This window comes from Microcebus murinus, chromosome 1 (genome assembly GCF_040939455.1).
Source record: "Microcebus murinus isolate Inina chromosome 1, M.murinus_Inina_mat1.0, whole genome shotgun sequence".
Lineage (NCBI taxonomy): Eukaryota > Metazoa > Chordata > Mammalia > Primates > Cheirogaleidae > Microcebus > Microcebus murinus.
Genome location: NC_134104.1, coordinates 149,637,091 through 149,658,649, shown reverse-complemented (window position 1 = coordinate 149,658,649; position 21,559 = coordinate 149,637,091). Strand labels below are relative to the sequence as shown.

General features: G+C 45.8%; 1 protein-coding gene across 2 annotated transcripts; it reads right to left on the bottom strand.

The window, feature by feature from the left end:
• Nucleotides 1–8,050: 8,050 nt before the first annotated feature.
• Nucleotides 8,051–14,546, bottom strand: CCR1 (C-C motif chemokine receptor 1). Of its 2 annotated transcripts, none has more exons than XM_012770307.3 (2): nt 14,145–14,546; nt 8,051–10,603 (listed from the first exon to the last, which is right to left on the bottom strand). In XM_012770307.3, the coding sequence occupies exon 2, from the start codon at nt 10,534–10,536 to the stop codon at nt 9,469–9,471; it is 1,068 nt and encodes a 355-aa protein (XP_012625761.2). In that variant the 5' UTR covers nt 10,537–10,603; nt 14,145–14,546; the 3' UTR covers nt 8,051–9,468. The 2 variants fall into 2 exon arrangements, with proteins under 2 accessions (XP_012625761.2, XP_012625762.2); XM_012770308.3 differs by having other exon boundaries at nt 8,051–10,547.
• Between the last annotated feature and the right edge of the window lie 7,013 nt (nt 14,547–21,559).

The window sequence follows — 21,559 nt, the reverse complement described above, 5'->3', positions numbered from 1 at the left end:
CAGCCTAGCTCACAGCAACCTCAAACTCCTGGGCTCGAGTGATCCTCCTGCCTCAGCCTCCCAAGTAGCTGGGACTACAGGCATGCGCCACCATGCCCAGCTAATTTTTTAAATATATATATCAGTTGGCCAATTAATTTCTTTCTATTTATAGTAGAGACGGGGTCTCGCTCTTGCTCAGGCTGGTTTTGAACTCCTGACCTTGAGCAATCCGCCCGCCTCGGCCTCCCAAGAGCTAGGATTACAGGCGTGAGCCACAGCGCCCGGCCTGGGGAGAATGATTTTTAAAAGGAGGTTTGAAACAACATTAAGCAGTAACAAAGGCATCCCCTTTTCTGAAGGGGTACATTCCGAGATGACCAGAGGATGCCCCAAACTGCTGATAGTACTGAACCCTATCCAAGGAATACCCAGATCATGTTTCCACTTAAAGGAAGCACTTCACAGCTTCTCTTTTGCATGTATAGATTGCCAGCAACACTACTCTTGGGATCATTATTAAATAAAAAAGGGTTACTTGAACACAAGCACTGCAAGACTGCAACAGTTGATCTGATAACCAAGACAGCTACTAAGTTACTAATGGGTGGGTAGGGAATACAGTGTGGGTACACTAGACAAAGGGATGAGATTCACATCCTGGGCAGGATGGACCAGGGTGGTGCCAGATTCTATCATGTTACTCAGAATGGCACACAATTTAAAATTTATGAATTGCTTGTTTCTAGAATTTTCCAACTAATATTTTTAGACCACGTATGAGCAGAGGTAACTGAAATTGTGGAAAACAAAACCACAGATAAGGGGGGAATACTGCATACCTGGAATCCCTGAAGGTGAAGAGAGAGAATATTAGCATATACAAAAAAAAGTATTTGAAAAAATGATGGCCCCAAATTTCCCAATTTGGGGAAAAAACAACTTAAAAAGCCAATAAATTCCATAAACCCTAAGCAGAATAAACACAAATAAAGCCAAAAATGCTAAAAGTGAGGGACAGGGACAATATTAGAAATAAGCAGAGGGGGAAAAAAATGATACATTTCATAGGAGGTAACAATGACACAAGTGACTGCTAAGTTTTCATCAAAAACAATGGCTTACAGATAACAGCAGAATGACATCTTCAAAGTGACAAAAGAAAATATTGTCTATTTAGAAAGCTCTGTCTGGAATCACTTCACAGCCTTTAGGCTAAGATCAAGTGCAGAATGCTCTATCTGGAAAAAAATACCTTTCAAAAATGAGGGCAAAATAAAGACATATTCAAATAAATTAAAACTACCAGATTCTTTGCCAACAGACACATGCTTAAGATATGCTAAAAGAAGTTATTCAGGCTAAAGCAAACTAACATCAGATAGAAACTTGGATAACATAAAAGATTATCTTTTTTTCTCTTAATGTCTGTGTTTTAAATAGATTGTTCAAAATAAAAATAACAACATTGTATTATGGGCTTTCTACATATGGAAATGTGAAATACATGATAACCACAATACAGGGATGCGAGGAAGGTCTTACAATTTATATGACATGGTATGATATTAATCCTAAGTAGTCTGTGATATATTAGGAATGCATATTAAAATCCCTGGAGTGACTACATAAAAAATAATATAAAGAGGTATAGCTAAAAAGTCAATAGAGGAGCTGAAAAGAAATATTAAATATTTTTTTTGAATAACCACAAGAAGACAAGAAAAGAGAAGACAAAACATAGGACAAATAGAAACAAAGTGCAAGGTAGTACACTTAAACCTAATAATATGAATAATTACATAAAAATGTTAATAAAATAATTCAAATTGAAAGGGATTGTCAGACTGGATGAGAAAGAAGATTGAACTCCAGGCTTTCTATGAGAAACGCATTTTAAATTTAAAAAACAAAACAACACATATTTTGAAAGTAAAAGTATTAAAAACGATATACAGTCATGCACTGTATAATGACATTTAAGTCAGCAATGGAGTGCATATATGACGATTGTCCCATAAGCATATAATGGAGTTGAAAAATTCCTATTGCTTGGTGATGTTGTAGCCATCATAACTTCATGACGTAACTTATTACTCAAGTGTTTGTGGTGATGCTGCCATAAACAAACCTACAGCACTGCCAGTCACATAAAAGTATAGCACATACATGTGTAGTACATAATACTTGATAATTATAATAAATGATTAGGTAACCTGTTAATGTATTTACTATACTACAATTTTCATTGTAATTTTAGAGTATGCTCCTTGTACTTATGAAAAAAAGAAGTTACCTATAAAACAGACTCAGGCAGTCTCTTCAGGAAGTATTCTAGAAGAAGCACGGTTATTATAGGACATGACAGCCCCATGTGTGTTATTGCCCCTGCAGACCTTCCAGTGGGACGAGATGTGGAGGTGGAAGACAGTGATATTGATGATCCTGACCCTGTGTAGGCCTAGGCTAATGTGTGTGCTTGTGTCTTAGTTTTTAAGCAAAACAGTTTCAAAAACAAAAAAAGTAAAAAAAAAAAAAATTAAATAGAAAAAAGCTTATTGAATAAAGATATAAGAAAGAAAATATTTTTGTACAGCTGTCCAATGTGTTTGTGTTTTAAATTAAGATTATAAAAGAAATTGGTATTAACAGATCAACACCTAAGTGGACATATAGGAGTAACATTTATCAGGCGTCAAGATGGTGGGAGGGGGGTCGAGGGGATGGGCATATAAAAGAATAAAAAATAAAAAAGATTATAAAAGAATAAAAAAAAATTTAAAAAATAAAAAAGTTTATGCAGTATTAAAGTTATAGTAAACTAAGGTTAGTTTATTATTGAAGAAAAAAATATTTTTTTATAAATTTAGTGTAGCTTCAGTGTACAATGTTTATATAGTCCAGAGTAATTTACAGTAATGTCCTAGGACTTCACATTTACTCAGCATTCACTCACTGACTCACCCAGAGTAATTTCCAGTCCTGCAAGCTCCATTCATGGTAAATATTCTATACAGATGTACCATTTTTAAGTCATATTTTATACCACATATTTACTGTACCTATTCTATGTCTAGATATAATTAGGTACACAAATACTTACCATTGCATTACAATTGCCTACAATATTCAGTACAGTAACATGCTGTATAAGTTTATAGCCTAGAAGCAACAAGCTATATACTATATAGCCTAGATGTATAGTAGGCTGTATACCATCTATGTTTGTATGAGTACACTCTACGATATTCATGCAACAATGAATCACCTAAGGAAGCATTTCTCAGAATGTATACCCATTGTTAAGTGATGCATGACTGTTTCATGCTAAGAGAAAGCATTCAAAAGAGTGATATTAATATCAGAAAAAGCAAACTTCTACACAAGAGTTATTACCAGAGATAAAGAGTTATACTTCTTAATGACAAAGGGGTCAATTCATGAGAAAGACATAATGGGCTAGGCCGGGCGCTGTGGCTCACGCCTGTAATCCTAGCTCTTGGGAGGCCGAGGCGGGTGGATTGCTCAAGGTCAGGAGTTCAAAACCAGCCTGAGCAAGAGCGAGACCCCGTCTCTACTATAAATAGAAAGAAATTAATTGGCCAACTGATATATATATAAAAAATTAGCCGGGCATGGTGGCGCATGCCTGTAGTCCCAGCTACCCGGGAGGCTGAGGCAGAAGGATCACTCGAGCCCAGGAGTTTGAGGTTGCTGTGAGCTAGGCTGACGCCACGGCACTCACTCTAGCCTGGGCAACAAAGTGAGACTCTGTCTCAAAAAAAAAAAAAAAAAAAAAAAAAAAAAGACATAATGGGCTTATACATCTTTCATATAATAGAGCTTGGAAATATATGAAGCAAAAACTGACAGAAATAAAGGCAGATGCAGACAAAGCCATAATCATAGTTAGATATTTTAACAAGCCAACTTACTGTTCTATCTATTTGGCTGATAGAACAATAAGGCAAAAAATCAGTATGGAATAGAAGATATAAATAACACTAACGACCAATTTGACCTAATTGACATTTATTAAACATTACAATGCAGGATACATATCTTTTCAAGTGGTTATAGAACATTAACTGAACTGGACCATATGTACACAGAATATTTACTAATATAGATCATTTTCTGAGCAATAAGTGGAGTCCCAATACATTTAAAATTATTTAAATCATATAAGTCACAGCGGAATTACATTAGAAATCAATAACATATCTGAAAAATCCACAAATCTTTGGAAGCTAACAAAGTTTTAAATAATCCATGGTCAAATAAGTCAAAAAAGAAATTAAAAATTATTTGTAACTGAATGAAATGAAAATGAACATATGAAAATTTGTTAAATGCAGCAAAAGCAGTCCTTAGAGGAAAATTCCTAGCCCTAGGTACCAATATTAGAAAAGGAGGCTACAACTAATTGATCACAACCAGTTACAGATTCCTTTGTCCTTTCTCCACTCTTTCTGCTTCACCTGACTAGCCTAAATAAGACATTTAAAAAAAAAAGGAGAAAGATTTAAATCAATGACCACAGCTGCTTCCACTTTAATAAATGGAATGAAAAACAAAACAAAACAAAAACAAATGTACCCAAAATAAGCAGAAAAAGGAGACAAGAAAGGCCAGAGAAGAAATCAATAAAAAAAAAATTAATGAAAACAAAAGTTGTTTCTTTGAAAAGATTAACAAAATCTTTAAATCATGCTTATGCTATGAGAGTAGGGGGAAGGTCAGGGCTATGTGGATTTTTTTTTGAAAGAAAGAAATAAAAAAATCGAGAAGAGAGGTGTCTTTCCCTCTCCCTGGTGTTGAGATTGTGTGCAGTGTTTCATGTATCAGGGCCTGGGACAAGGGACTGAGGGGTACTCAACTGCTGCACAGTCTCTCACCATTGGTGGCAGTAAGGCCCTAGGCTGCATGTTCAGAAGAACTGTGACTACTTACTGAGGGGTTATGTGCAAAGAATACATTGACAGCAACAAGAACCAGCTTTTTCCTTGTAAGAGAAGACAGTTTCAGCCACGAAAAGGGAGAAGACCAGGAAGAACAATGTTGTGTTAGATTGGCACTGGAGATGTTGGCAGGAACTCACAGCTTTAAATGTGATATGTGATAGAAAGATAGATAGATAGAAAATAGATATAGAGAGATATATGTGTTTGTATATGTGCGTGACTGTGTTTATTTGTATATATCTTTCCTAGCCCTGTACATGGAGAAGACCCGGAAACAATAGTCCTCCACTAGCAATGAGCATATATAGCAAGCAAATCTTGGTTTCTAAATACAAGTTTCAGCTACAAGAAGCCAGGATGTTTGGAGATGTGTCTGTATCTGTGGCTGGGGCAGGGAAAATACAAAATCAGCCTGAAACTTCTTGTGCCAAAAAGGAAGGACGTGCTCAAAGAATGACGTAGAGAGAACAAAGGAAGATAGAATCCAGCTCCCATTAGATAAATCTGGGACAATGTGTGCATCAAAATAACGCCGAGCGTGGTGGCTCACGCCTGTAATCCTGGCACTCTGGGAGGCCGAGGTGGGAGGATCGCTTAAGACCAGGAGTTCGAGACCAGCCTGAGCAAGAGCGAGACCCTGTCTTTACTAAAAATAGATAGAAATTAATTGGCCAACTAAAAATATATAGAAAAAAAAATTAGCCGGGCACGGTGGCACATGCCTGTAGTCTCAGTTACTCGGGAGGCTGAGGCAGGAGGATCGCTTGAGCCTAGGAGTTTGAGGTTGCTGTCAGCTAGGCTGATGCCATGGCACTTGAGCCTGGGCAACAGAGTGAGACTCTGACTAAAAAAAAAAATAAAATAAAATTAGACTACATACCATTGAATAAAAAAGGACTCCATGAGAACATGCTGATACAAGTAAGTGAATGGATGAATAAGAGGAGGAGAAGAGAAACTCTTACTTTACAGTAGGGTGCACACTAATAATAGTCGCTTATTGAGTACAAAATGCTTACAGTGGACAAACCTGGTAGACACCTTCTTAAACAAGTGATACAGTTTAACATCTTCAGTCATGGGGACGGTTGGTGTCAGGTGTGTTCTGATAGCACGCACTGAGAACACAGCATCAGTTCTGTGAGATTCCTGCCCTGGTTGCATAACCTGAATCTAATCATCAGGAAATATCAGTAAATCCAAATCCAGGAACCGTCTACTGTGTAACTGTGGCGTTCATACATGTCAAAGTCATGAAAGGCAAGAAAAGCTTGAGGAAATGTTCCTGATTGAAGGAGACTAGAGAGGCAGGCAGCTAAGTAAAACAAGCCTTTCTGGGTCCTGGGACTGTAAAGGATGTTATTTGCAAAGTGGGCAAAATTGGAAAGAGGGCTGCGGATTATGTGTTGATACTGTGTCAGTGTCAGTTTCTGTTTCGGTTATGTGGGGGCGCACCCTTGTTGCTAGTAAAGCCATTCTGAAGGACCAGAGAGGGATGAGGCATTGCATTTGTGCCGTGATATCAACTGGTTCTGTAGAACAAATAGTATTTTTAAAATCTGTATCCGTCCATCCATCCATCCATCCATCATCTGGAGAGAAAGAATGATGCATTTAAAGGTAAATGTGGTAAAATGCTGGTGATCAGGGAGTCTGGATGGGGGAGAAAGGAGCAACCTTTCTGTAAGGATGAAGTGGAAAAAATCAATGGGGACAATAGTAACGCCGAGGTTGGGACAGGACCAGGGCATGGCAGGACCAGGGCGTGGCAGGGGAGCTGGAGTGTCATGGTGGCCGAGGAAGGGCGCTGGCAGATGTCTCACGGGATAAAGTTGGGGGAAGACTGCCCCACCTCCTTCGCTTTATTTCATTAGTCCTCAGAACAGCCCTGTGAGGTAGACACTAGGTTCATCCTCACTTTGTAGATAAGGAAACTGGAGGCTCAGAGAGTCATTCATTATTACTTCAAAAGTGGAACGGGGGATTTTGTGACACCTTCCACGTTATATGAGTGTGGATGATATTGTTTTCTGATGCTGTTTCATTAAAATAAAACCAAAGCAGTAGACAAATATCTCTTAATACTTTGCACTCGCTTGCTTTTTTCTCATTATCCACTCGACATTATCCACACTCAACATCGGAGTGCAAAGGGTTAATTCGGTTAAGCTCCTCCTTTGCACATGGCAGAGAGAGCTGACACCCACCTGGACTCCCCAGGCCTATGTATGTTTGTCCACATTTTCTGTGTGGCGTTGTAAGCCCCAAGGCAGCGTGACCTCCTCCTCACCAGACAAGAGTTTTCTAGACCATGATGGCACCAGCTTCTTTGTACAAAGATAACACGTGGGCACAGTCAGTCTCTGCCTGAAGGGGGAGAGTGACTTGGTATGAGTACAACTCTAGTGTCCAAAAAAAAGGAGTTAGCCCAATGGTGTCGCTGTGTCATGAGGTGGGATGCCTATTGGTCTAGGGTGCCTTCCTCCTCTTTGCTGCCCCAGTACTGTGACCTCCGCAGTGGTCCTGCTTGTTCCACCTGGGCCCAGGTGGACCCTGGGCTGTGGCTGTCTGCCTCGCTGAGCTGAGTGCTCTGCAAGAACAGACAATTGTCACACATGGATGACTCCCAGGGTTTAAGAGCTCGCTTTGGGCCGGGCGTGGTGGCTCATGCCTGTAATCCTAGCACTCTGGGAGGCCGAGGCGGGCGGATTGCTCCAGGTCAGGAGTTCGAAACCAGCCTGAGCAAGAGCGAGACCCCCGTCTCTACTAAAAATAGAAAGAAATTAATTGGCCAACTAATATATATAGAAAAAATTAGCCGGGCGTGGTGGTGCATGCCTGTAGTCCCAGCTACTCGGGAGGCTGAGGCAGGAGGATTGCTTGAGCCCAGGAATTTGAGGTTGCTGTGAGCTAGGCTGACGCCATGGCCCTCACTCTAGCCTGGGCAACAAAGTGAGACTCTGTCTCAAAAAAAAAAAAAAAACAGCTTGCTTTGAATGGGGCCACCCCTGCTGGGTTGGACTGATCAGCTCAAGCAATAACAAGGAAACGGGAGAATCAATTAGGAGGCATCCCTGCCATAGCTTCAGTGCAGGCACCAAAAACGATGCTTTGCGATGATTTATTGACATGCAAAAGTGATCACAACATTCTTGTAATTAAAAACAACGCAACAGTGAGTACAACTGAAGTCCATCTTTGCTACAATCATAAATATGCATAGGGGGAAAAAAAACTAAAACAATACATCTATGAATGCAGAGCAGTTGTCTTTGGATAGTGGGATTAAGGATGATTTTTGTTTGTCTGTCTTTTCTTTGTATTTTTAGGCCTTTTTAGAAGTAACTTTTGTTATTGGGAAAATTGTTTTTAAAGAAATATATGTCTCAGGGAAGAAAAGGGAACAAAGACACAAGTAGGGGGTCCTTGGTTCGAGATGAAGTTTTGAGGACATTTTGGGTAAATAAGCTACTTTTAGTTAAGGGCTCTCTCTATCTCCTCCACCAAGATTCAGAGTCCTTTCCCCCAGCTCTGGCAAGGGTAGGTGTCCTCCTGGCAGATACTTTTCTCCCTATCAGCTCCAAACGTGGCCAGCTTGCACGGCATATTTTCTGTCACTGACAGGTCCTGGGGGCAGTCAGAACTCTCTGCTCCATACACCAGAAGACTTGGATGTACAGCCAGAAGAAAGAAACTCAACCCTACGTCCTTTTGCCTGTTATTAATTTCTGCAATAAAGCCATCAGAATTTACCTGCACATCACTCAACTTGTAGGGAAGGGAGATTCCAAAAAAAAAAAAAAATTTAGAATAAAAGGAATGGTAAATGGAAATTAGGAGTCCCTTCCCTTTATGGCTATTTCAACAAGTATAACATGTTATTCCTATGGTCTGTGTTTAGCCCACTGCCTGATTTATTTGATTTTTGTGAATATAAAAATCCCCTCTAAGGGCTTTCTCAGTTCCACTGCCAACAGTAGTTCCCCATTCCCATTTCCCGTTAGGTCTCGAGTTGTTCCATCATGAGTTCCATGGTCCCCAGGGTTTCCGAGCCCCCAAACCCTGCTGTGGCTGGGGTGGGGGGAGGAGAGAGGAGCTGCTGGCTATTGATGGGCTCCGGGGCTCGGGGTGAGTCAGGGTGGGACCCACTATTTCCAAGTTCACGGGTGGTGGGGGTGGGGCGGGGATGGGTCCTGCAGTGGCTTTGTTGACTAATGTCGATTCTCACAAATTTGCAATCCTGCTCCGGCCCAAGCCCTTCACTGGCACCCTTTGTCCCAGTCTCAGCAATGTCCTCTTTTGCTCATTCATCTTTTGGCCACCAGGGAGAAGTGTATGGAATAACTGAAGCCCCAGAAGTGATTTAGTCTAGGCCACCTTTAAGCTCGCTCTCAACCTGGAGTGGCCGCGATTCCACGCAGTGCCAGGTGTGAGAATCCGGCTGGGGGAGCCAGGCCGTCTCCTCTCCGGGCCTGCGTGGCAGGTCCCTCCCGCTGGGTCCCGGATCGGCCTCCTGGGGTCTGAGTCAGAACCCCGCAGAGAGCTCGTGCTCCCCTGTGGAGGGAGACATGGAGCTGGCCCTCTCCAGTCTGTCCGTGGCCAGGAAGGGGAGCCACTTAGACAGGTGCACGGCCACGTGCCTGTGGAACAACCGGCGCAGGTACTTCCGGAAGTTCTCGCCGACAAAGGCGTAGATCACCGGGTTGACGCAGCAGTGTGTGTAGGCGATCACCTCCGTCACCTGCATGGCCAGGTCCAGTTGTCTGCTCTGCTGACACTGGTCGCTGAACATAAAGTCTTGGTAAACGGAGATAAGTACAGTCAGATTGTAGGGGGTCCAAAAGAGGAAGAAGATGAGCATGATGGCGAAAATCAGACGGACGGCCTTGGCCTTCTTCTCATTTGGTCGTCTGAGCAGGATGTTTATAATGCCCGTGTAGCAGACAATCATGACCAACAGGGGCAAGACCAGCCCCAGCAGGTTCAGTTTCAGAGCCTGGAATAGTTTCCACTGTCTTAGGCTTTCGTGAGGGAAATGAAGGCTGCAGGTGTGATGATCGATCTCGCGCTGGGTCTTGGAAAAGTACATGCCCGGGACAGAGGCCAAGATGGCCAGGGCCCAGGTGAAGATGCTGGTGATGACACCAAAGGTGACAGTCCGAGCCCGCAAGGCGAACACGGCGTGGACGATGGCCAGGTACCTGTCGATGGTCAGCAGGATGATGAAAAAGATCTCACTGTACAAGCCTATGTAATAAAACCCAGAGAGGAGCTTGCACATGCCATCGCCGAAAACCCAGTCGTCCTTCAACTTGTAGTCAATCCAGAAGGGCAGCGTGAAGAGGAAGAGCAGGTCGGAGAGGGCCAGGTTGAAGAGGTAGATGCTGGTCATGCTTTTGAGCTTCTTGTACTGCTTGAGGACCAAGACCACCAGGATGTTGCCCACCACGCCGATGATAAATACCAGGGAGTACAGAGGGGGCAGCACCCGGGCCCCGAAGGCCCTCTCACTGACCTTCTGGCACGGGGTCGTGTCCCCATAGTCGTATTCTGTGGTGATGTCATAGTTCTGCGTGGTGGCCGAAACCTCCATCTTGACTTCTCCTACAGGCCAAGGAAAATGGTTTCCGTGTTTACTTTGCTATTAACGGCAGTGGGCTCTGGACAACAGAGACAAGACAACGGTTACATTTCTTCAACATTGAGTGCCTACTGTGTGCCATGCCCGGGGGATGAGAGGGAGAGCTAGGGAGACCCAGGTCCTGCCTGCCTTCTAGGAACCTATAATCTAACAGGGGTTGGGGGGCAATAAACAAACGAGTGCACAAATCATTAATTCAATGACTTCAGCATTGAGTGTTGTAAAGGCAAAGTCCAGCGGTTGGACAGCCAGACAGAGGGACACCTCACCGCGCTATTAGAACCAACACTTCCTGAGCACCCTGCCCCTGGGCTGGGCATCACACTGAGGGTTAAATGGCCCTTGAGAGGGTGCCACTGGTGTCCCATTACAGAGCCGATGATACGGAGGTGCAGAGTGTTACGAAAAACGTGGCCAAGGACACGCGTCTGATGAGAACGAGTGCTGGAGCCCAGACGCAGGTGTGCGTCATTCTCACGCCCAGCCCTGAAACCTCGCCGCGCCGGTTCCCACCTCTGTGCGCCCCACCCCGATGGCTTCTCGCTGTCCAGTCCACATGGACACTCTGGGAAGGAGGAGTCTGCCTGGAGAGTCAAAGACTTACACACAGACCTTCAAGACTTTGAAGGTCTCAAAGATTCTCAGCCAGGGGGGACATAGTGCCTGCCCTGGGGGCCCTTGAACATGTGTGGGCATTTTTTTGTTGCTGCTGTCACAAAGACCGGGGGATGCAACTGCCGCTTGGCAGGCAGGGCCGAGGACGCCCTGCAATGCAAAAATTGTTCTGCCCCAAACACCAACAGTGCTGCCACAGTGAAATCCCGTAGGTTTTCGAAGCCATCATTTTGCAGATGAGGACACTGAAGGCACCAGAGTGGGCTCAGCCTGGCCCTTGTGTGGCACAGGTGACCCTGTGGCCCTCCTGTGAGTGCTGTGAGGAGGATTCAGGGGGCAGCACAGGCCAGGGCTGGGGGGTGCCCTAGTGAGGAAAGGAGAACACGGGGGTCATGGGAGGAAGAGCTCAGAATGACCTTGGGTGATGAGGTGAGGTCACACGGTGACCAGGTGGAGGCTCTCAGATATTTTTATCCAAGGTTGCCTTAAAACAAACAAAAAGAAAACAAGAAAGAACCACTCACTAGCTTGATCTGTAGGACTCTCCTAACCCCTGCTTTTTGGAACACCTTTTGGATCCTTTCCAATTGCTTATTGAAGACAGCCCCCCAAAAGGAGTATGGGCTTTGGTGTAACCTACCAGCTGTGTGGCCTTGAATAAATTAATCTACCTCTCTGAGCCTCATCCCTTATTGGTAACATGGGGAAGTAACTATTACCTTGCAGGACTGCCTCGAGGTAATGTCTGAGAAAAATGTCTCCTGCCCCGGCACTTAGCAGGCCCTCAGTATGTATCAGGAACCTCCTTCCTTGCAATAGCCTTTCTCTGAGGCCTGGCTCCACTGCGTACCATGATGTCCCAAGATGTCCCAGGCTCCAATGTCCAGGATGTCCCTGGCTGGCCAATGTACCCCCCCCCCCAAACTCCCCTGGCCAGATCTCTTTGTAGTTAATCTAGAAGGTGATTTTTCTTGATGATGATGAGCAATGACAGTCCCTCCCATGTGAACGACACTTTGAAATTTTCAGCATGTTGCCACCAGTCGGAATCGATTGACCCAAATACCAATCAGTAAAGTAGATGGCACCTACTTCATGACTCCTGTCTCCAACCTGGGTCTCTAGAGGTCTTCCCTCCACTCTCCTTAGCAGATGTTTCCTGCTTACAAAAGTTACATTTCTGCAGTGGCTGCTGGAAATCAGGGCACACGCAGGGGGCATCGGGCATCCTGGCTGGAAGAAGGGCTATTCTATTAGGGTAGGAAGCGAGGGGCTCTCATTTCCCCTCAAATCCTTCCCTATTATGGCTCACTCCTCCATCTCTGGACACGTCTCTACCCCATCCGCCCTGCCGCTGCAGACACCCAGGCTAGCAGGCACTCATGAAGCTGTGTTGGCAATTTCTGACCTCTGCAGCCACTGCTAGTGGCGACAAGGGCAGACGGCTCAGTTTGGCAGTCAGCACTTTGGGGCAGGCTGGCAGCTTTAGAGCGGGAAGCAGCAAATAGCTTGGAAAACACAAAGGGCGACTAGTGCCGGGCTGACCCGATGAGCCCAGTTTCTGGGGAATTTTGGCAAAGGTGAAGGAAGGCAAGTTGAATCAGCATCATTAGGGTGCCATTTCCAACAGAGTCACCTCCAAACTGTCCCCACTTCCGACTCCATTTGCTACTTCCCCAGCTTGTCAGGAACCAGGCAGCCACTGCAGGGCACGCTGCTCCTAAAGGGAGATGACCTGGGCCGTGGAGAAGCAACCAAAGCACCGTGTTGCCATCTAATCTGCCAGCCCGCCCTCGCTGCAAAAGGCCGTTTCAAGTTTATTGTGCAGTGGTCAGCTTTAACCTGCAGCCTGAAACCTTCCTGTGCTGGTGTCCTTGAGCCTGGGAGCTGACGAAGTCTCTGAGCAGAAGAAGGGCAGTCTGTGCTGGCAAATGACACCCGGGCCCGTGGCGTGCTGGCTCACACCGGTTCAAAAGAGCCGATGGTGTGCAATTCTTCCCAACTCCAGATTCGTTATGTTGGTGGCATGAAATTGACCACCGTGGGAGTATATACGCCATGGAAATCAGCAAACATTGTAAATCAGGCATCTTTTTTCAGGAGAATCAGTTGTAAACATTTACCAGCACACCACTGCCCAGGTCCCCGGAGCTGTCCTGCTGCTCCTTGCAGGAGCTAAAGGATCAGTGAGTGGCGCACAGCCTGATGGCAGGATGTGCACAGAAACTCTGGGAGTTTCCAACCCTTCTTTGAAATCTTGAACCCTCTAGGAACCCTGTGGAGGAACTAGTGAAGCAGATTCCTGCAAGGAGTCACCATGTCCCTCTATCTTTAGAACAAAATCCTGACCCGGTCTTTGTTAGTAAAATGGAATGGATGCCTCCCCAGAGGTCATTTGGCCAGCTGTTGGAATCCTACTTCCTTTAAAGACAGCAGTCCTGATTTTGAGGCTCCTTGGTTCTAGTCTTCTCAAGCAATTGGTTCAATATCATATTATTCTTGCATTGCAAAGTTTTTCTAATTAATATTACCTTTGTGCTACAATTACTCCATACACCATGTTTGGTTTTCCTTTGTACGGGGAAATTTGGCAAGTAATTTCTCCTCGAATAGGTTTTCTGTAGAAAGCGCCTCTTGTCCCCTTTGACACAGGCTGACTTTCTTATTCAGTCACCAAAAACCAATCATTCATGAAAGCTTCCTTTTTAGCAAGAAAGTGTTTTACATCTGAGCACTCAGCCTTAAAAATCTACCCATTCTCAGTGTTGGTATGCCATGCTGAATTGCCTTGCACATACATCACTGCACCTGTATGGCATCTTAGGCATTTGCCTGTCACTCAAAGAATTCCTCACCTTTGAGGAGATCCTAGTTGCATGCATGTTTTTAAACAAGAGTGTCCCTTAACAGTGATTGACAAGACAGATAAGACAAATGCTACTTACTCTGGTTCCAAGGGATTTTTGTCCACGATGTCCTTGTGTCTGGGGCTCTCAAGAATTTTACGAATTCAAGGTTCAAGGTCCTGACCGAGTAGGAAGTCCTCAGCTTCCTGTGTGAAGATGGAGAATTGACTCCGGTTTCACAGTCTTTCAGAATGACAAGAAGAGGGCAGAGTTCTTCTTTCTGTGTGGTCAGATGCTCATTAATAGCCAAGACACCCACCAGTGGCCGGTTCCTAGAGGCCAAGTTCACCGTGAGGATATTCTCTGCTCACTCAGCTGCACTTGAGTCTTTTCCTGGGAGCTCTGCCTTAAGGGAATTGAGTAGGGTGGGGTTGGGTGGAGTCAACTTGGGGCAAGGAGGTGTTCCCAGAACTTGTGGAGCAATTGAAGGCTGTGGTGGGTGTGTGTGCAACCCGGGCAGGGCATAGAGTTCTTGTGGGCAGCGAGCAGATTTTTTTTTTTTTTCAAGATTGCAAATAGAAGGATTTAAACAGGAACCCTGAGTCCTGTTCCTCAACCAAGAGGTGGCAGCTTCTCTTTGGCGCCCCCTGCCTCCTCCACCTCTGACTTCTCACTGTCCCCCTGCTCTCTGTTCCCCAGTTGCATGCCTCCCCACCCACTGAGTGGTTTCCCCCCAAAAGCATCCAGCATGGAGGGACTACAGGTCTGTTGGGTGGGCTTTGGACTTGCTATTCTGATCCCCCACTCCTGTTCTATGCAGTAGTCAAACAGGGTTCAAGTTGAAATCCCAGCTCTCTACCTGGGACCTGGGCAGCTCACTACACCTTTCTGCGTTTTGGTTCCCACTCTGCTAAATGAGCACACTGAACACTTCCGACCACAGGAGGAGCATGAGCTCAACTTGCACAGGAAAAATGTCAGAGTGTCCAGCACAGTGAAAATGTCTGATGAATGATGCTTGGTGAGACTCTCCCCACAGCTCCTAACGCCTGCCCTGCCACTGCATCGTGCCTTATGTAAAATGAGAACACTCTTGACCTCCCCCACAACCTCACTGCAAAGTGCCATTTCGGAAATCATAATCGCAAAAATGCCACTTAACCCTTGGTGGCTCAGTTTCTCATCCATAAAGTTTAGACAAGGTGGCCTCAGTCTGCAACTGATCATCACTCAGCTCCACCCTGCAGAAGTAAATAGGGGGTCTGCACGTGCCTGGCTATTTGCAGGACTTTGCTGGCGGATCAGTTTGCAAAGAGAACAGAGGCTTGTGAGGCCTTCCTCTTCCTTGGTCATGTCTAAGGTACCTCCAGTCCTTAGCCAGGCTTGCAGCTCTGCCCCAGGTTTCCGGGTACCCATGCCCCAGAGGGGACATACCTGGAAAATATACTTGTTCATTTAAATAATATTTTTTGAGTACCTACCATGTGCCAGGCCCTGTGTTGGGTGCTTGGGATAAAGTGGTGACCAAAAGAGGCTGGCATCATTCTTCAAGAGCTCACAGCTCTAGCGAGGATCACAGACAATTAAGCAAGTTACCACAATAAGGTAACTTTTAAAAAATTTCAATAGATGTAGACAAGTGGTTTTTGTTACACGGATAAATCACATAGTGGTGAAATCAAGGCTTTTAATGTCCCCATTGCTCGAATAGTGAACATTGTATCTGATAGGTGATTTTTGATCCTTTCTTCGTTTCTAATGTCCATTATTCCACTTTGTGTGAACATACATACACATCATTTAGCTCCCACTTGCAAGTGAGAACATGTAGTATTTGTTTTTCTGTTCCTGAGATACTTCACTTAGGATAATGGCTTCCACTTCCATCCAAGTTGCTGCAAGGGACATTATTTTATTCCTTTTTATGGCTGAGTAGTACTCCATGGCATATATATCCCACATTTTCTTTATCCACTTATCATTTGGTTGGTGCTTAGGTTGATTCCATATCTTTGCAATTGTGAATTGTGTTGCAATAAACATTCAGGTGCAGGTGTCTTTTTGATATAACAACTTCCTTTCTTTTGGGAAGATACCAAGTAGTAGAATTGCTGGATTGAATGGTAGGTCTACTTTTAGTTCTTTGAGGAATGTCCATACTGTTTTCCATAGAGATTGTACTAATTTACATTTCCACCAACAGTGTATAAGTGTTCCCTTTTCACCTCATCCATGCCAATACCTGTTGGGTTTTGACTTTTTTAAAAATGGCCATTCTGACAAAGGTAAGGTGGTATGTCATTGTGGTTTTAATTTACATTCCCCTAATGATTAGTGATGTTGAGCATTTTTCATGTGTTTGTTGGCTATTCGTCTATCTTCTTTTGAAAAAAATCATGTCTTTTGCCCACCTTTTAATGAGGTCATTTGTTTTTTTCTTGCTGATTTGTTTGAGTTCCTTATAGATTCTGGATATTAGCCCTTTGTTGGATGTATACTGTGTCAATATTTTCTCATATTCTGTAGGTTGTCTATTTGCTCTGTTGATTATTTCCTTTGATAAATGTAAGACCTGAAGCCATAAAAATTCTAGAAGAAAATATAGGTAAAAAAACTCTTCTGGTCATTGGCCTAGAGTAGAGGTCCTCAAACTTTTTAAACAGGGGGCCAGTTCACTGTCCCTCAGAGTGTTGGAGAGTGTGCACTCTGGGCCCAGGATGAGTTGGCTACTAAGCAGGACAGGAAGCAGCAGCAAACACACCCAGCGGGCCGGATAAATGTCCTGGGCGGGCAGCATGTGGCCCGCGGGCCGTAGTTTGAGGACGCCTGGCCTAGAGAAAGAATCGATGACTAAGACTCCCCAAAGCAAATACAGCAACAATGTATTAGTAAATAGGACTTAATTAAACTAAAAGAACAATTTTTAATGGCCTGAAAAGTACCCTGGGCTAAGGAAGGGTGCATGTAGGGTGGGGTGGGCGAGGGGGCCCTGTAGAGCAGCGGTTCTCAAAGTGCGGTCCCTGGCCCAGCAGCATCAGCATTCCTTGGGAACTTGCTAGCTATGCAAATTCTGAGGTCCTATTCCAGATCTACTGACTCAGAAATTCTGGGGGTGAGGCCCAGCAATCTGTGTGTTAACCAGACCTCCATATGGTGCCGACGCACAATTAAGTTTAGGAGCCGTGGATCTAGATTTTCCCTGAGCCTTTGGGCCAAAGTCCCATGTGATCTTTTTCCAGGAAAGCTGGGCTGGACCAGATGTGAGCTGGGAAGACTTGTTGCTTGCTTTAGCTTGAGGCTGTTTAGTTGCCTGTTCTGTCTTCTGTCGCGCCCGCCTCGACAGCAAGGAAGACGCGGCAACCGGAGTTCTTCTGACAGCGCTTTAATGGGGATTGCTTAGCTGATTACGTGCGGAAGACGCCGAGGCGTTCTCGGCGGCTGCTTATATAGACAGTAAGTACACGGGGCATAACCTGATTGGTCAACACAGAACAGGAGAGGAGGCAAGGCTTTGCACATGCGCTGAACATCTGTTTGTCAGACGCACAGTAGGGTGTGACCAGGAAGCGGGCGCCATCTTGGAATGGCGTTGCCACCGCACCCCACAGTCTTCCCTTCCTGAAGTCACACCCAGGTCTCCTATAGGGTGGAAAGCAAACCCCTTAGTGTGTACACGAGCCTGTGCGCGCGCACACACACACACACACACACACACACACACACACACACAGCATCTTACCACAGCATATGTGTACAATGGAGGGGAGTATAGAGACACGAGAAACCAGGGAAGAGGGATGCCCTTGCCCCATCCATTTTCCTTTGAGGTCTTCCTCTCACTAAAATCTTTGTGTTCTCTCCAGGTTCACATCTGTCCTTCACTCCCATCAATCTTCCTCTTCCTTGGAGAGAAGGGGAAGTTGTGGCTGCTTCAATCACTCCAGTGAGGCTGCAATGGGAGCCCAATACTAGGCTGTACCTCCTTCTGGGGCAACCTTCCACCCCAGCCCCGGCGCCAAGGCTCGGGGAAGAGCTGCAGCGGATCCCCCCAGAGGCCAACCTGGACGTCTGTTTCTTTAACACCTGCAGAGCCCCTTGGCCCTGGCTTTGATCAGGGTCAATCTCATGCTCATCTCAGCTGCCGAGTCTTGTCTTCTGGCCATGCCCTCTCCCCAAATCATTGTGGAATAATTCCAGAGAAACAATCTCCAAGTTATCACATCTATACGGGGGAGCAAGGTTTGAGGCTGAGCAGAGGTGGTCCCCAGAGTTGGAAGAAGATGGGCTAAGCCAGTGCTGCTTCTACTGGGCTGCATGTTAGAGTCACCTGGGGAGCTTGAAGAACTACTGACACTTGGGCCCCACCCCCAGCCATTCTGATTTACTTGGTCCAGGGTACAGCCTGGGCACTAGAATTTTGATAAGCAAAAAATTTTAAGAACTAAAACCACTGACCCAGAGCACTGTGTTCCTTGCTCTTAAACATGCATCAAAATCTACAGATGACTTATTATTAATAAAACACAGATTTCTTGGCCCCAACTCCAGAGATGTGGTTCAGTAGGTCTGGGGGTGGGGCCTGAGAATCTGCATTTCTAACAAAATTTTTAAGGACAATTGGTCTATAGGAATTCCCTGAGATACGATTCATTTCCTTTTTTTAAGCACAGAAAATATAAGTGAAAAGTTAAATTCACCTACGTCTGGCCCCTATGTCCCTGCTTCCCTCCCTGGAAGGAAAAACAGGTATCAGATTCTTGTTTCACTTTAAACGTAGACCACGCACATTTTTTTTTTACACACGTGGGTGCAGAAAATTCACGTCATCTTCCATATTTGTCACTAGACAACATACCCAGGAGATTCTTCTCCATCAGGAACAAGCCTTTAGGGTTGTTTAGTGGCTGTAGCAGCTTAATATGGTGGGAATAGAGAGAGTGGCAGTAAGGTGCACCTGAACATTCTAACCTTGAGTTTGCCTAAGACTATGATTCCTTCATTTGATACCCCCTCCTGTGTCAACCTCATGACCTGGCCTCTGGCCTTTCCTCCTTCATCTCACATACTTGCCTCTTGCGTCCTACACATGTCATGCACATGATGTGATCATGACCCAGCCCTGTTTCTGCTTCTCCTTTTCTGACTCAACCTCAACATCCCAGAAACCTTATGTTCTGATTTAACCAAGATGGGGCAGGGCCCTGGAGCCTGGCTGTCGTTGAGGAGAACCTTTCAGGTCCAGCTGCTACCTGAGTAGGTTGCTGTGCAAGACAGGACGCTGGTGCCATGGCCATGGAGAGCTGTCTGTTGCCCAGTCCTGGGGCCACTCTGTTTAGCTACGTGACAAAAGAGGTTGCCTCTGATCCCAGGCCATTGCCAGGACACCAAAGCCAGCTTGGCGAGTGACTCACAGATGGACAGGAGAGGCTTTGGGAGACATAAGAGGATCTTAGGCTATAGCCCAGCCCACCCCAAATTACCTCACTGCCCCCCAGCCTCCTGCTCCATTCCTCTTACCTTGTCTGATTTCCCTCCCCAGCCTCTCTCTGCACCCACCTGCTCACTCCACATTTCTTCTCTCCAGGTGGTCACTTTTCTTCTGACAGCTCTTCCTCTCGTTGCCTGCTTGGCCTCTGTCCCCAGCACTCTACAAACTCCAATCTGCCAAACCCAGGGGCAAGTGGCCTACAGTCCTTTGCCCCCACCCTCTGTCCTGCTCGTCCGTTCCATTGTGCTGGGTCATGTCCCACAGTGAGAGATGCCACCAGGCACATTCCTGTCACATCCCTCTCATCCTCTGTGGATCACTCGAGATGCCACCTCCTCCCTGAAGCCTCCCTGTCCCCCATGGCAGGAAGTCATCAGTGAGAGGCAGATGCTGCAGTGCTGAGGCTTTTAAGCCTTTCTAGGGTAGGGGGACAACTTCCTTGAGACCTCATTGTATAGGTTGATCACTTTTGACAACAAATAACAAGGCAACTGACTCAAAATAGCTCAAAAAAGAAAAAAGAAAAGAAACCATTATTTTCTCACAAAGTTAGCCATTAGCTCTGGTTTGGAATGACTCTCTCACATTCTCTTATAGTAATTACTGATGATTTCACTGTTCATATGTGTCTCTGTCTTTACAACCTCAAAACGTTGGAGCTTGAAATCACAAAGACACTATGTCTATGACTCTGCAGGTCAGAGGAGTGGTCTAAGGTGCTCTCGCCCCCATGTCTGGCGGTGGGGGCTGGTTGGCGACTGGGGGGCCCCAGTTCACCCCCACACGGCCACTCAGCCTCCAGTCGGCCAGCCGGGCTTCCTTGCACGGCAGTCCTGGCCGGTGTTATGAGAGTGAAAAATGGAAGCTGCAAAGCATCTTAAGGCATAGCCTCGAAAGCCACAGAATGTCACTTCTGCAAGCAAGTCACAAAACCAAGCCACATTCAAGGAGTCTGGAAATAGAAACTACCTGTTTACGAGGAGCTACAAAGTCACATCGTAAAAGGCTGTTTGTACCAGGATGAGGGGAATTTGAAGTCCTACTTTACCTTCTACCACAATGCACAGGTTTCCTCTAATTCCCTAGCCAAGGAGTTTATTGTAGTCCTCTCCTCTAATGGCCTTGTCGTCCCCATACTCAGCCCCAGTCCCATGCCACAGCTCCTGGGTCTTACTTTCACCAGGATCTGTGGGTTTTCAGGCTCCCCACTCCCAGCATCTACCCTCTGACCACCACCTCCTACCTCCACTGCTCACGCCTCCAGCACCTCCATGCCAACCATTCTTTGACCCCAGGGGGACCTCCAGTCCACTGATATTTCAGTTTCCAGGGACCTTCAGCCTCCTCGCACCCTTGCTCCCCATCACGTTAAACCCTATGGGCCACCACTACGGTCCCTCCCTTACATACACGTGACTCCTTTGCTCCTTCTGATCTTGTCATGTCCACTGGCAAATCCCATCCTCCTTAGCTCCAGCTCCCCACCTGCACCCGGGAAGCTGAATACAGCTGGAGAAAATCACACGGCCACACTGCCTCGGGTCGCTCTCAATGAATGATAGCCTCATTCAAAGGGTCCTTAATGCCCAAGTCCATTTCCGTCTCTCAGACATTATTTCATACCTTTTGCCTTTTCTTAAACCTCCAACACCCCACCTCTGCCATCCTTATTCTTCGCTGATGACCTTGCTATTTCACTGGGAAGATGAAATCCATCTGAAGACACTTTCTACAAGTGCCCACCTCCCCTGCTCCCAGTCCCCTTTTCCTGGGCCGTTCAGCTCAGCCTTCCCTCCTGATCCACAGGTAGACGCTCTGTGCTCCTGTTTCAATCCGTCCCCTCCACTGTGCACGGACCCCAACGCTCTCACCCACTCAAGGACATTGGTCTGGTGATTCTCTCCTGTCTCATCGGTTTTTCCTGCTCTACTGGATTATTCCTATCAGCACCCACCTCCCCCCTTACGTCTTCCATCTTCAACAAGCAAGCCGGCCAAAACACAAAGAAATCTCCCTCGATCCCACT

Coding starts and splice junctions, on each gene's coding strand:
- CCR1 (XM_012770307.3), bottom strand. CDS start 10,536: ATGGAGGTTTCGGCCACCACGCAGAACTATGACATCACCACAGAATAC.